Source organism: Argopecten irradians, chromosome 3, assembly GCF_041381155.1.
Source record: "Argopecten irradians isolate NY chromosome 3, Ai_NY, whole genome shotgun sequence".
Taxonomy (NCBI): Eukaryota; Metazoa; Mollusca; class Bivalvia; order Pectinida; family Pectinidae; genus Argopecten; species Argopecten irradians.
In genome coordinates this window covers 9,499,626-9,514,388 of record NC_091136.1, presented here as the reverse complement: position 1 = coordinate 9,514,388, position 14,763 = coordinate 9,499,626, and the positions used below count along the sequence as shown (strand labels likewise).

The 14,763-nt window shown below is 35.4% G+C and overlaps 1 protein-coding gene across 1 annotated transcript in view; it reads right to left on the bottom strand.

The window, feature by feature from the left end:
- Positions 1-14,763, bottom strand: part of LOC138317504 (dynein axonemal heavy chain 8-like) — a 91,843-nt gene that overhangs the window by 1,444 nt on the left and 75,636 nt on the right. Inside the window, 14 exon segments of the mRNA XM_069259230.1 lie at positions 155-307; positions 864-1,020; positions 1,888-2,048; positions 3,697-3,798; positions 4,639-4,755; positions 5,070-5,225; positions 6,113-6,265; positions 8,591-8,664; positions 9,221-9,423; positions 9,647-9,765; positions 11,740-11,861; positions 12,589-12,779; positions 14,051-14,165; positions 14,408-14,546. Coding sequence (XP_069115331.1) covers positions 155-307; positions 864-1,020; positions 1,888-2,048; positions 3,697-3,798; positions 4,639-4,755; positions 5,070-5,225; positions 6,113-6,265; positions 8,591-8,664; positions 9,221-9,423; positions 9,647-9,765; positions 11,740-11,861; positions 12,589-12,779; positions 14,051-14,165; positions 14,408-14,546 — 1,962 coding nt within the window.

Here is a 14,763-nt window from a genome sequence, read left to right as displayed (position 1 = left end):
ATCATTAGTCACAAATATTAATCACATCAACCATGGTAAAAAATATTAATAGGGTTGCATAAACCAAAGTAAATTTTGTTTTATTTGAAAGCCAGAGAATAGAGTAATTTCTAATATAGAAAGTTTAATCAGTTTACATTTTAATAATACTTACCTCACTCATGATGATTGTTCCGTCTATAGCAAGCTTGAGATCCGTCAGTGTGATTCTTACTTCATAGATAACTCTCTGCATTCTGTCAATTTCCTGTTTGAGGAAGATGTTGAGGGGCTGCAGATGTCCATAGCGTCTCAGTCTATCACGCACCTGCAAACACACATAACAGGTCAAATTTATTAAGCAGAGTAGTTATACCGATACAACCAGTCATAGGAGATCTAGATGATGATATTACAAACCCCTTGTAAACTGTAATATATATGGTGATGTAGAATCTGTGTGTGTTTTCTAGTTGCCCATCTATCTGAGATTAATGGTGTCCTAGACCAGATTTTAAAATGCTTCCATATTAACAGAAATTTTTTTTTTTGTTTTTTTTTTTTTTTTTACCATTTTCATGGTTAAACAAGTGATCCCAGGGAGATCTTAATTAGCACCCACAAAAGAATTATCTATATCCAACAAAGAAGGATCTTTTCTCTGCTTTGTTAACTTCAAATACATACTACAAATTCCATTTGAGAATTTCAAAGTTTCCTTCACTTCTTCACTTTTATCTGAGAAAAAGTGGTAACGAACTGCAATTATCAAAATCCAACTTGCCCATTTGCCACTTTGTTGACCAATTGGTCACAAAAAGCACGAAGACTAATAATACTGAACTACAAGTATTTAAAAATGATTTGTTCATTTATCCATTTACCTCATGTGGTAAGTAGTTGCCTGGCAGTTTACTGAGCATGTCCGAGGCCATCTTGTAGACAATACTCTCTCTTGTTTCCCCGGCGCCTCCTCCACTGTCTTTTGGTTGTATACTCATCATAGTCTCTAGAACTGAAGTGCTCAGGTTGGTCTGATACCTGAAGGAAAACAAAAAATTTGTACACAGTTTAATTCAACACCTAGTATTAAGGAAAGGACTATCAGGTATGCATGATTTGGGCCCTCTTTGGTCCCCAAATCCATCAACTTTTTAAATTATATGCTAAGAAATTAAGTTTTTTATATTTGAAATATTTAGTATATCCATTATTGAATTGAAAGTTTTCTAATTTTGCAGCTTTAGTTGCCATGGTAACTATCCAAATTATGCAAGTGAATTTGAACATTTGTCATCTTTTGCTTATTGATTGTTTTTGTCAAAGAAACAATTATGTGCTATCTTGAACAAACTTAAAATCTGTAGGCACTTTAGAATCACCTATTAGTGAAATAATAAGTTTGTTCGATTCATGAATGCACTCTACGGTTTTTAGATGAAAAAAACTTGTTTACGAAAATGGTCAAAATTGATAAGTTTTCCATATTTTTATACCAGTATGTTAGTTGGTTACCTGTAGCAACTGCATTGATAAACATACCTATTGTACCATGAATGTACTTGATGTTTAAAATTCACCAGTTTAATCACCAAATAACAAGTCTGTAACAAGTCTGAACATACATGGTTCATTTAAAACATTTGTACTCAGGTTGATTCAACACCTAACAAGGAACTTTGCTCGGGTCTAATAAGAAAAGGAAAATTCAATAATTTGTATAGTACTGAATTTGATCCAATCCCTGAAGTAAATTTTGGTATAAACTAAAATAAGTTTTGTTCAATAAGAATCTGAACCATCATTAATATGATGCTATTTAACTATTCACTGTTAAATTTGTTTTAGGAATATCACAGGTGATTATACACATTTTGATAATATTACTTGTGTCAAAAGACAACATACGTGATGTCAGCGTTGGTGTGAAGACCTAAAGCCTCAGGAGAGTCTACTAATGGCAGGTTTTCTATGAAGCCCATTGTGTCATCAATACCCTTCACTTTGGGGATCTTGTATCCAATGTAGAACTGGAAACTATCCAGGAACATGAAGTCTCCAAACCATACCTAACAAACAAAACTAGAACTCTAAGCCGATGGCTAACTTATATACCTATACTACCACTCATTTGTTATCATAGCAACTATTATGACATGCTATTTATTTTTTTGGTGATCATTAGACATTAGATGTCTTCAAAATTACAACTGTTGTATTTGTCATCTTTTAAAACTCCTTGAGAACAATTTTAAGTTTAGTCAGAAAATATTTCGACCAATAAGAAGCCTCCATTATAATGAAAATAGAGTACATGCATTAAATACCTGTAAAAAAGTATATTAAAAAAGTCATTATTCTGCATAACATCTGCAATTTGGATATAAGATTTAGATAAGAAATTTGTTTAAAGATGTTCCACCGCTGTCAAAGCATAGGGGATGCTTATCATTTGAAAACTAATTGGTGTTTAATCGTGTATATATATATGTCTATTTAACACAAAAAGATAATATAAGATAATTTATTTTGCTTTAGGTGCATGCTTTTGTTTGTTTGTTTGATTAATTAACGTCCTATTAACAGCTAAGGTCATGTAAGGACAACCTCCAATGTATGCGTTGTGTTGCATGTATGTTGTGCGAGGTGCGTGTTTTGGAAGACTGCGGTATATTCATATTGTGTCTTCTTGTATAGTTGAACTGTTGCCCTTTTCATAGTGCTATATCACTGAAGCATGCCACCGAAGACACCAAGCAACACACCCCAAACGGTCACATTATACTGACAATGGGCAAACAAGTTGTCCCACTACCTGTATGCTGAGCGCTAAGCAGGAGCAGACACTACCACTTTTGTAGACTTTGGTGTGTCTCGGCCAGGGGACAGAACCCAGAGCCTTCCTCACAGGAGCGAATGCTCAACTCAAGGCCAAAAGTGAGGCCGTGCCAAGGGAGGCTTTTGGAAAGATAAAGTCAGTTAGGAAGAAGAGAAAAAATAAGATCATAAATTTAGTCGCCTTTTACGATCATGCAATAGGGGCAGCAGGTACAATTCTAACACCCTACCTGCAGGGCAGATTGGTGCATGCTCCATCAGTACTTCATTCCATAAAGGACATAGTGCCACAGAAATTTTTGATTTTTTTTTGGTCTACAATTAATTATCTTTAATATTATCAAGTCTCAGTAAAATGAGAAGCTGAAACTTTTCAATAGTGGTAATATGGTGTAAAGTAAGTTAATATTACTTTTGTAACTGAAGAGAAATACTAATTGGTCTGGTCCTGTTTTTAATAAAGAAAAAATACCATTTGCCAACGGTGGAGCATCTTTAATTTCTTCACTGAGTTCCTGTGGAAACTGGAGTAACCACAGCAAAATATCTGAATATTTGCAAAATATCATGAGTTTTGGTCCAAGATTTCTATACCAATAGTAGAATAAACCCTTTTTTTGTGGGGGTCAATACCATAGATTTTTCAATATTTTACCTGATTCCGTGTCATTCATTGCTTCATGTAAAGCTAGTATTTCCAGTGAAGACACACCTCCAGGGGATTCCAAACTTTTAATCTCAAACCCATTTTGTAATAAATTGTACCAATATATACAAATATATTTGGGGTTTTGGTTTGCATAATTCAAAACAAAGACTTCCCACACAGGGCCTGGCTGCTCTTCTGTGATGATGTGCTACCATATAAAGCTAACTCACCCTTCCAAATGTATTGAGGAGGCGCTTGTCGTAGTCATCAGTGACTCGGCCACCATACTGCACCTCTCCTAACATGTAGCGGACTGTAGTCCAAGATATACCCTGTAACAATACATAACAAAGATAAGCATCTGCAGGATTGTGATTATTTTAGCCTCAATGGTCAATACATATCTCAACATTAACATTATCATGTAAATATAGCAATAATGATTCATGTCGACACGTCCTTCTGTACTATAAATACATCTACCGTATAACTGGTCTACGCTTGATGTCACCAGGAGCAGCATACTTGACCAGTTCACACAGGAGGTTCATAATTATTTAAAAAGGGATCAATAGTTTTGTCAGTATCACAAAAGTTTAAAAAAAAAAAATCAACAAAGAAAAATTAAAATATGCAATTATATTAAGATGTATTTTTTATATCTACATATATACCGAGGTCTCCAGCTACATGTATTTGCATAATATTTTTTTGTGAATCAAGAATTCTGTTTTTTTCCATGAATTTGTCTAGTCCCAAGTTTTCCCTTCTTTATCTTTTGTATTTCATTTCGGTGTATTGTATCAATTTTTTACATGACCTCTGTTTGTTTGAAAACAAAATCTGAAAAATTCTTAAAATCAATTCTCGATTTCTCGTATTTATATTTTTGTGATTTGAAAATTTATACCAGAGTCTGCCAGCTTTGAGAATGACAGGTTCAAGATTTTACACGTTTTAGCTACAATGACGTAAAGTTGGGGGGATCATACTGTAAAAGAACAGAAAAGATATTGGAATAGACAGGGCTCCAGATTATACAAGGACTTCTGACAGGTTATGGTGTATTATGGAAGTACCAAATAAATGGTTTCTTACTAAAATTTTATCATCAAACAAACAACCAAGAAGACTACAACTAAGTGGTTTATATTCCAAGTTAATCTAAGTACCTTTTTAGGATCAATATCATCAAGGTGGTTCTGCACAAATTGCACACTGGCTGTCCAATCAGAAGAGTTGAACTCATAGGGAATGTTCCAACCAAGTGGCCCAAACTTTCTTCTCTCCTGCAGTGGTAAATTGTTAGAGAATAGTGATAAATTTGTGATCAAATCTCCTATTGGAGTTAAGTTTTTATGACATGTAATAAGAACAAATATTGACACTCACTGTAAGATGTTAAATCAGATGTATTCTACAACAATGAAAAGTCTTTTTTTGAATTAGTAATTGTAATGTAGTTGTAGTTATTAATTCTATCTATATTAATTTTCCTTCAAACACAGATTCAATTTTCTGTTTAGTTTTATCAGCCTTCCTTTAGCAACAGAAACACTGGTTTCTTATAATTAAACCAGATATGCTAAATGTGTGTGTATACCTGTACGACTGTGTGGAGGAAGGAGACTCCAAACAACATTGGTTTCCATTGCATCATGGTATTGATATCTAAATAATCCTGTGTGATTCCTGCATACGTTCGCTTCAGACCTGCCTTTATCCCTTGTGGAGGTTCATTCGTAAATTTGATGGATGACTGCAATATCAAAGCCAAAATGTGAGACCACTTATTCAAAACATGACTAGCATTCAACTAGATTTGTTTCATTGTTTCAATATCAATGAATGCTCTACAAATCTAGTAAACACGGAGCCGCAAAACGTTGCATTATCCCCTGCACCCTGCAGTTGAAATAGAACCCAAATACATCAAGGTCAAAATAACAATTATTCAAGTATAGATTTAAATGTATGCGAGCATTGTAAAAAAAAAAAAAAAAACAAAAAAAACCCTGTAATATGGTATTTTTGACTGAGTTTCAATGGTTACAGAAAAAATTCCAAAACTTGAAGGTTCGTAATAGCAAAAGGCACTACTAGGGCACTTGTCTGATATATTCAAAAAGTTTCATGGAGCTGTGTTACACAGTTTTAGAGTTATAGACAAGAAACAAAAGGAAACAGTAATTTGGTATTTTTTTTTACATTAAATTTCCATGGTAACGGAAAAATTCCCAAAATAGAAGGTTTGCAATAACAAAAGGCACAACTAGGGCACTTGTCTGTTGTATACAGAAAGTGTCAAGGAGCTGCGTTGAATGGTTTATTGAGTTAAAGTCTGGAAACAAAAGGAAACAGTTATTTGGTATTTTTTTTTTACTAAGTTTCCATGGTAACGGAAAAAATTCCAAAAATAGAAGGTTTGCAATAGCAAAAGGCACAACTAGGGCACTTGTTGTATACAGAAAGTTTCAAAGAGCTGCGTTGAATGGTTTATGAGTTTATGAGTTATATCCCGGAAAAGGATCTCTGACGGACAGACAGAACTCAAAACAATATTCCCCACAAATGCATTTCGCAAGGGATAACAAGATCTAATTGTAATGGGGACTATTACAGAAGTCCACGCAAATTTTGTTTTACCTGTAGAAGACTGATGGGGAAGGCTGGATGGACCTCAGTCGTTATCCACACACGGAACTCCTCATGGACTTGCTGGGTCTCAACAATGGTCTCCAGTAACTCATCCATGAAATCTAGACCAAGATGGCAGTTCTGCAGCATGGCAAAGCCTCCCTGTTAAAAAATACAACTCAGTACAGGTATATGCTAATTAATCAAATTGTTGAATCAGATGTATTCTAACCTTGTATCAGAAAAAAATTGAAATGCTTTCCAACTTAGTTTTCTTAATATTGAGATCTCTTTCTTCTATTTAACCAGTTGATAAATGAGACTTTAATCAGTCACCTACTGTTACAGTACTAGTCTATCTCGCTTAAAAAAGTAAGTACTTTAATACAACTCCATAGGGTTACCCTGGACCATAACATAAACAAGAGGCCCAAGGGCCTTAACGGTCATCTGACTACCTTGGCAATAATCATATAGGAAATAAATTAGATATAGTGTCATGGTAGCCATCAACACTTTGTCTGGACCATGTCAAGATCATTTCATGCAAGTTTCAGCCAAATCGCAACAGTATAACTTGGGAAGAAGTTCAAAATGTGTTTTCAAGATGGCAGCTGTGGCGGCCATCTTGGATTTCGTATCGACCCGAAAAAAAACAACACTTTGTCGGGACCATGTCAGGATCATTTCATGCAAGTTTCAGCCAAATCGCACCGGTAGAACTTGAGAAGAAGTTCAAAATACGTTTTCAAGATGGCGGCTGTGGCGGCCATCTTGGATTTCGGATCGACCCGAAAAATAACAACACTTTGTCAGGACTATGTCAGAATCATTTCATGCAAGTTTCAGCCAAATCGCATCGGTAGAGTTTGAGAAGAAGTTCAAAATGTGTTTTCAAGATGGCGGCTGTAGCGGCCATCTTGGATTTCGGATCGACCCGAAAAATAACAACACTTCTTTGGGACTATGTCAGAATCATTTCATGCAAGTTTCAGCCAAATTGCACCGGTAGAACTTGAGAAGAAGTTCAAAATGTGTTTTCAAGATGGGGGCTATGGCGGCCATCTTGGACTTCGGATCGACCCGAAAAATAACAACACTTTGTCGGGACCATGTCAGGATTGTTTCGTGCAAGTTTCAGCCAAATCGCACCGGTAGAACTTGAGAAGAAGTTCAAAATGTGTTTTCAATATGGTGGCTGTGGCAGCCATCTTGAATTTCGGATTGACCCGAAAAATAACAACACTTTGTCGGGACCATGTCAGGGTCATTTTATGTAAGTTTCAGCAAAATCGCACTGGTAGAACTTGAGAAGAAGTTCAAAATGTGAAAAGTTAATGCACGGCGGACGGCGGACAATGACGGACGAAACATGACGACTATAAGTCATCCTGACCCTTTGGGTCAGATGACCTAATAAAAAAAAGGAAGAATTATCTGCTGTCACAAAGTGTGAAAATTACAGTGGAACCTCCCGAAACCGATCATGGTCGGTGCACATAATTTCGGCCGGTTTAGAGAGGGTTCGGTTTGGAGAAGTGAACCGAATACCGATCATTACGATCCGGATTTAATCGATCGGAAGTCGGTTTTTTACACTAGTGTACCGCATGTATGCCTAGTGTTCGTTAAAACCGACCGATATTGATTGTTAATGTGAATGTTATCACAAAAGAGAGAATCATACGTTTAAAAGGAATGGATTACAACAATCTTGATTTTGTTACCGCTTATAAACGTAGTTTAGTTAGTTGCGTGAATGTTCTTGTGGATGTTCTCGTCTGCACTAACCTACATACGGCCGATCGCTTCCGGTTACGTCAAGAATCAAATTATATGGTCTAATTACACGATGATCAGTCGATGCCGGTCATTATATGACATAGTCATTTTCTAAAACAATACATGGCTTCGGCTTCTTCATACAGATAATTTACAACATATGTAAATAAAAAAACCCGTGTGATTTGAATACGAAACTATCTCTTTATTACTAGCTCTGCTTGTTTTCATATAGTAAACAAACCGCGTGCACGTGGTAGACTTTCGTTAAATATCTAAACAATAGACATGATTAAATAATTTCACCACTATCTCAGGTATAATTACCGTGTACCTATAGCCTTCACATCTGTATACATGCCCCAGGACATGGCATGCGACAACTATATGGTACATGTACGTGTGTATTTCACGGTCGGTTGATCAGACCTCAATGCAATCTATCGGTGTCGCTCAGGTAAGGCCGGTTTTCAGAAGTGTATTTTAGTTACATTTGACTATTCCGATCTCAAAATCGGTCCGGTATTCGGAATTGGGAGGGATCGGTTTTGGGAAGTTTTATATACTATTAATAAAGAGGAATTCATTCCGTACATGACATCCATGTACGGTTTCTAGAGGTGATCGGTTTTGAGAAGGTTCGGTTTCGGGAGGTTCCACTGTACAACATATTAAACAAAACTTATATTCATAAATGTTACTCACAGATTGCATGAAGAGACTTATCAATTTTCTTGCATGAACTTCCTGACCTTGTCCCATAGAAATTGCTCGGAACTCTGCAAATCATTCAAAGATAACATTCAGTTATTTCTTTATTATACTTTATTCCTTACCTTTGAGTATATGTTATAGATTGATTGCCATGGTTGTATGGAGACATGACGATTAAGTGTCTACTCAAGAAATGCCATCCTTCTTGAACACAAAGCCCAAGGAAAACATTATTTTTTTCAACAGGTGTCATGAAAACTATGACCATATTTTTTTTGTCATCTTTTAATGCCATATAAAAATGATGTAATGGAATAATAAGCATCAATATGCTACCTCAATTGACCAAATCAAAGCAAAATGGATCCAAATAATAAAAAGGTTTTGGCCATTTTACAAAACATGTATGTAGTTTTGGTGTTGTTTGGACAAGATTTGTGAATGACAGACAGACGTATCCAGACATGGTGAATAAAGAAATTTTGCTTTTACGTGTTTGGTAAGGTTGGAATCTTACCAAGAAAAAGTTAAACCTCTCTATTTATTATTTGGTAAAGTTAAAACTTGCCCAGAAGTAGATTTTTTACAGAGCTCCTTATCTACTTTATCTTGGAGACTTACCAAGGTTAAGTTTCTTGCATAGCCCTTCTATCTGGTTGGTAGGATCTGAGCCCATAGACAACAAACATATGAGGGGTGTCCTGTTGTCACTCTCTTGCCATGTTGCCTCTAAGTTCAGTATGACAGACTCAGCGTACTGTGGTCCCATTGCATCACTAATAAACTTCCTAGCCTGAGGAATTGTTCTGTCTGGACACCATGATCTATAACCAACTCGACATAATCACTACTCATCCTTAATTATCATTCATCTCAAACATTTTCCTGTTGTATCTTTAATTTCTTTCCAATTTGATCCCTTTTCTCTTCAATGTAAGAATGGAGGGGAAAATGCAAGCTCCATTAAATTTTGATAAAATGTCACAAAAATTAGATTCATTACATCCTGGTCCCTGTTGACAAACATATTCCTTCTCTTGTGCTTACCTTATGAGTAGCAGTTTTCGGAATGAGTCAAGTGAAGCACTATAACCATCAGGGACCTGTTCCTCTTCTGGTGCTTCAGTGTCAAACCACGCCTTCCAAGCTTTCTCGTTACGCGATACCTAAACATTAAATTCATATCAAAATTCTGAATTTCCTTTATTAAAGGGTATTGGTAGGGAAAAGTTTATTACTATAACCCAAAGATATAATCACTCGTGGGGGTGAAGGCGCAACGTCCTAGGATGTTGAATTCGCAGACATTCTCGATAGAACCTGTCCTAAAACAAGGCGAATACAGAGGCCTCACTAAGAATCCAGGTATAAATCATAAAGGAGTGAGTCCAACATGGCAGTTCTGTTAAAAAAGCTGATGATTCAATTAGCAGAGTTGTTTACATGTTTCTGCTCGATGGGAGCTGTCCTCAGACAACAATCAATGTATAGTGACGTCATGGATACATGTGTAAACAACAAAAAATTTTTGACGTCATAATTAAGAGTACACAAAATCTTGGCATAATTTGCGCACCAGTGTAATTTGCGCAGGTACTTTTTAGGGCTGAAAATGCTAAAAAAATTTACTATCAGTTTATTTTGCGCATCAATTTTTTTGGGGAAAAACGATGTCCAGGGAGTCCCAAAATCGATGTATGAAGGTGACAATTTCAATGCAAAATATTCCCCAGAAATGCTTGAAAACTTGCACAAAGAAGTGTTGTATTAAGAAGAAATAACATATCAAAACCACATTGTGTTTGTTTTCTTTTATTGGCCACCGTAACCTGAAACTAAAATATCTTGCAGATGTCCAAAACATCGGCGGTCCGGTTCGCCGTACTCCATGCACATGTCAATGTTTTGAGATATTACACATGAATAGTAATCAGGAATATTCAAAAAGATTAGAATCTATTTGTTTAAAATTGTCACAATAAGTAATTAGTGTGTTTGAGATCATTAACAATCAACAGCAATCGGCTAGCGGATACGTTAGCTTGCAACAATCACATTGTGATTAAACTCACTACCTGTACGGTACCAGATCCAAGCTGATGGCAAATTATATTTATCAATACGATTGAATATGTGACTAACCTTGTAGCTTGTTAATTCTGCAGTAATAAAATTGCAAACCACTGTTTAGGCATCTTATAAATCCCACGTGTGTTTTGACTTTTTGCACACGGCCTGCAGTCGGGCCCTACGGAGTTTCATGTGCAAAGCTAAAGGCTAATTATATACACCAAAACGGTTGAAAATGTCACTAATCTTGTAGCTTGTTAATTCTGCAGTAATGCAATTGCAAATCACTTATTGAAAGTCCTAAATATAGGTCAGTTTAGGCATCTTATAAATCCCACGTGTGTTTTGACTTTTTGCACACGGCCTGCAGCCGGGGTAAACATGTTTGTGTATACACACACACACTCTCTACAGACTCTCTCTATAGCCTCTCTACCCTAAAAAAATACAGGTAAACTACATTGACCCGGCCAAAGTCACTGATTGTGGCTGTCCCATTACACTACGAGGTGTACAGGGTATACATCTCTTGCTGTCAGTAGAAGCCATGCTTTCAGTCAGTCGCCATTGAAATTCTCGGGGCAAATGTAAACAAGACATCGTGGTCATAACTTAACACTTTAATTAGCCATAGATAATCCACTATAATAGGTGAGGCATTGTTTTTACAATCATTAATACCTTTTATTATATAAAATGGCTACTATACACAGAGCGGTACCTCAACATTCATAGATCGCCAGCCCCTCAGAATGGACAGATTTTTTCCCCGTAAATTTTTTAAAACTACTCTATCAATGTAATTTGCGCACCCCCAACTTCAAATTTTATTTTTGTACAGAAAAAGTGCGCAAATTACACAAGTTTTTACGGTACATGTAAATCTTGGCAATGATATACATTATATGCAGCTACAATATCCTTTCCGATATTCTCAGACTTCAATCTAAAACTAAATTTATAAACATAAGACCAAAGTTATTCTTGTTATCAATTTTGAAATGTACCTGATTTAGAATTTCATCATAAACTTAAGACTAGTTATTCTTGTTATCAATTTTGAATTGTACCTGATTTAGAATTTCGCTGAATTGGGGAAGTCCACTGAGTTGAACAAGATTGAGCCATGTCATATCCATGATCCATCGTGCTGGTTTTGGAGTGACAGCATTCAGATCCAATGCAGCACCACCTGTCATTAGACCACATTAACACAACTCAATAGAAGAGAAATGAGACAGTACATGATACAACATGTCAACCATCTCGGTCATAACCAGCCATGTGGTTCTAGAGTAATCCGGCCATCATACTTATCATATACCCTTTCAGCTCTCAATACTGATAACATTTTCTTTGGGCATACAAAAGCTTTATAAATATGCATTATCATACAGTAGTGGAGAAAATATTCTAAAATTAATAAGTTGTAATGGCCAATACAGGATTTAAACTGGCAATCCTACAAAATCTAGACCGAGGTTCTACCAATGAAGTTCTAACAACTCTCCAGTCACGGGGCCATGACAGCCTTATTGATCTTCTGTAACAGCTTGATTCAATTCTTTTTGTATTATATGGTAAATTTCACCTGAACATATCTAACATTCAAATTAATATCTGAATAGATATTTTCTGTAATCTGGACATTTTGTGGTCAGTTCAAATTGCCCTTTATGTTGTGTTCCAAAGGGATCTATTTCAGGAACTTTCCAAACAGTGCAACCACAATCTATATATTTTGCTCTCAATGGATTTTAGCTAATCTAAAAATTTGATCAAAAAACATCCTTGAGTAAGAAGAAAAGATTTTTTTGACATGATGATTCAGGCCCTCTTTGGCAGAGTAGGGGCAGTAGTGGTAATTCCATCAAATTTGTAGTCATTAAGTTGAACAGAAACATGTATCGTGAAAGTACCTTTAATGAATGTCTGAAACTCCTCAGGCCTAACCTGTCCCTTCTGAATGTTGATTTTAAAGGTTAGCAGCAGTGTGAAAAGGAACTTGTGCTCCTCATATAAACTTCTACAGGTGTAACTGAAAACTTCAAATGTCAAGAACTCTATGATGTTGTTAATCCTCTTGGCTGGTACTGGGCTTTTCTCTGATCTGTTAAAAACAGGCAACACTATACAATGTATGAATTGAAGTGGAGTATACTAGTCTATTAATTGATCAAGAATAACTGAAATTTGAAGCTGATTGGTGAAATATACTCCTCCTCCTCTCCCTATTGTCAGCATATTAACACTTTCCAGCTAACAGAACAATTTTTTTCTAAGTCATTACCTAACACATCGATTTTATGTGTGACTTAAATGTGACTATTCAGTCTAAGAATACATTAAAATTTGCTCATATATCGGAAACAGACCCGTTCTAGTGGTTCCAAGTCAGATTATTTGGTTTTACTATGATATCAGTATGCTAGAAAAGTCCACTGTAGTGAAATATGTGTCGCTGAGTTGTCCCTCCTGACAGTGAGGCTTATTCTGTTACATAACCATGAAGGAACGTTCATCATGAATAATGAAACACAATATATTGACAAAGTCACTGAGTGTTTATATAGAGATTGAACAGTGTTTTGATTGCATTAAAGGTGGTATGAACACAATGGGATACAGACATATTCCTTGTATCGCATTAGCGAATAAGCTGATGATACTGTTTCGGATAGGTTACAATCCTGTACATGACGTGTTTACTTATCATTCGCTTAGACGCTCTCAGAATTATCATTCTCCGACAATCAGATGTTTTCCTAAGAAAGCCCCGACCAGCATTTCATTTTGTTGTTAATACCGTTACAATGCTTAAAAACATCTTTTGCTTTGATGTCAATTAGATATGTAATTGGATCTAATAAACTTTAAAAGGGATATCTTTAGTTTAGCACAAATAACATCTACTGTTAACTAATATAGAGCGAAAAAGACTAAAAGTTAACAAAATTTATAAATCAGAAAGTTTTTCTTCAATATTTAAAATAGCCTTTTTTAAACTTTTTTTTTCTTTTTTTCTCGCTTTTATATTTGATGTAACCTTTTACTTAATATCATATTTTTGTCTGATGAATGAAACATGACATTGTAAGGATTTCATTCTACACCATAAAGTGTTAATCTTGGTAACTGCATGTGATATATTAAAATAATATTTTTGTTATTATCTCTGCTAAACTTGTTACTACCAATGTTACTAAACTTTTTTTATCTTTGTTTGTTGTAAGGATAGTTCTACAGAACTGAAATAATGTTATCTATTGCATTTAATAAGTCACAGAATTTTTCTTGTATTTTCTAACTGGTCTAAATCTTTTTATTAAATTAACACTCATGCTAGCAAAATACAGCTAATTTTATGTTTGTGAAACTTACTTTTGCATTGAGATATCAAATAGGCCAAGGAACTGCTTTAGGGATGTCTGGTACATCTTGTTGACCATACTCATATCACAGACCAGGAAGTATAAGATACTGCCCCGTGTGGCCACTGTTAACAAAGTCATCACTCATACAGTTTATTGTAATAAAATAATACCTATTAGTTTTGTACATTGATACAACAATTTCTTAATAACAACTAACAATAAGTCAATTTTAATGCACAATGATCACTGTTACAAATCCACATGCACCTGAAAAAATTAAATGAGAGTAGAACTGTTAGCCAATTGGCTAACTAATAATAAATTTGCATTGAATAATGAATCTGACATCATTAATAGGTTTTACCAGGTCTGTACTCCTCTCTAGCTTCGTTGATCTTTATCTCAGTTTCTGCGGCCACAGACAATTTCTCACTGACCTCAGCAGCTGTCACCTTGGTGTTTGACAGTACCTGTATGAGTGATTCGTCGTCCACCAGTGAGCCCTGTTAAATAAATCAGGAAACAGGCATATTTCATCCTTTCCATAAAAGAAATTACAGAAATGTACTTTTCAGCTCAATTTACACCAACATGATTTTTTTTTCAGATGGAAAAAAACAAACATCTAGAACTATTCAATTTCAATACAAGTTTTTTTTCATAGATATAAGGGCAAGAACATTGAAAAGATTTTTCTTTCACATTGGAAAAAAAAAGTCA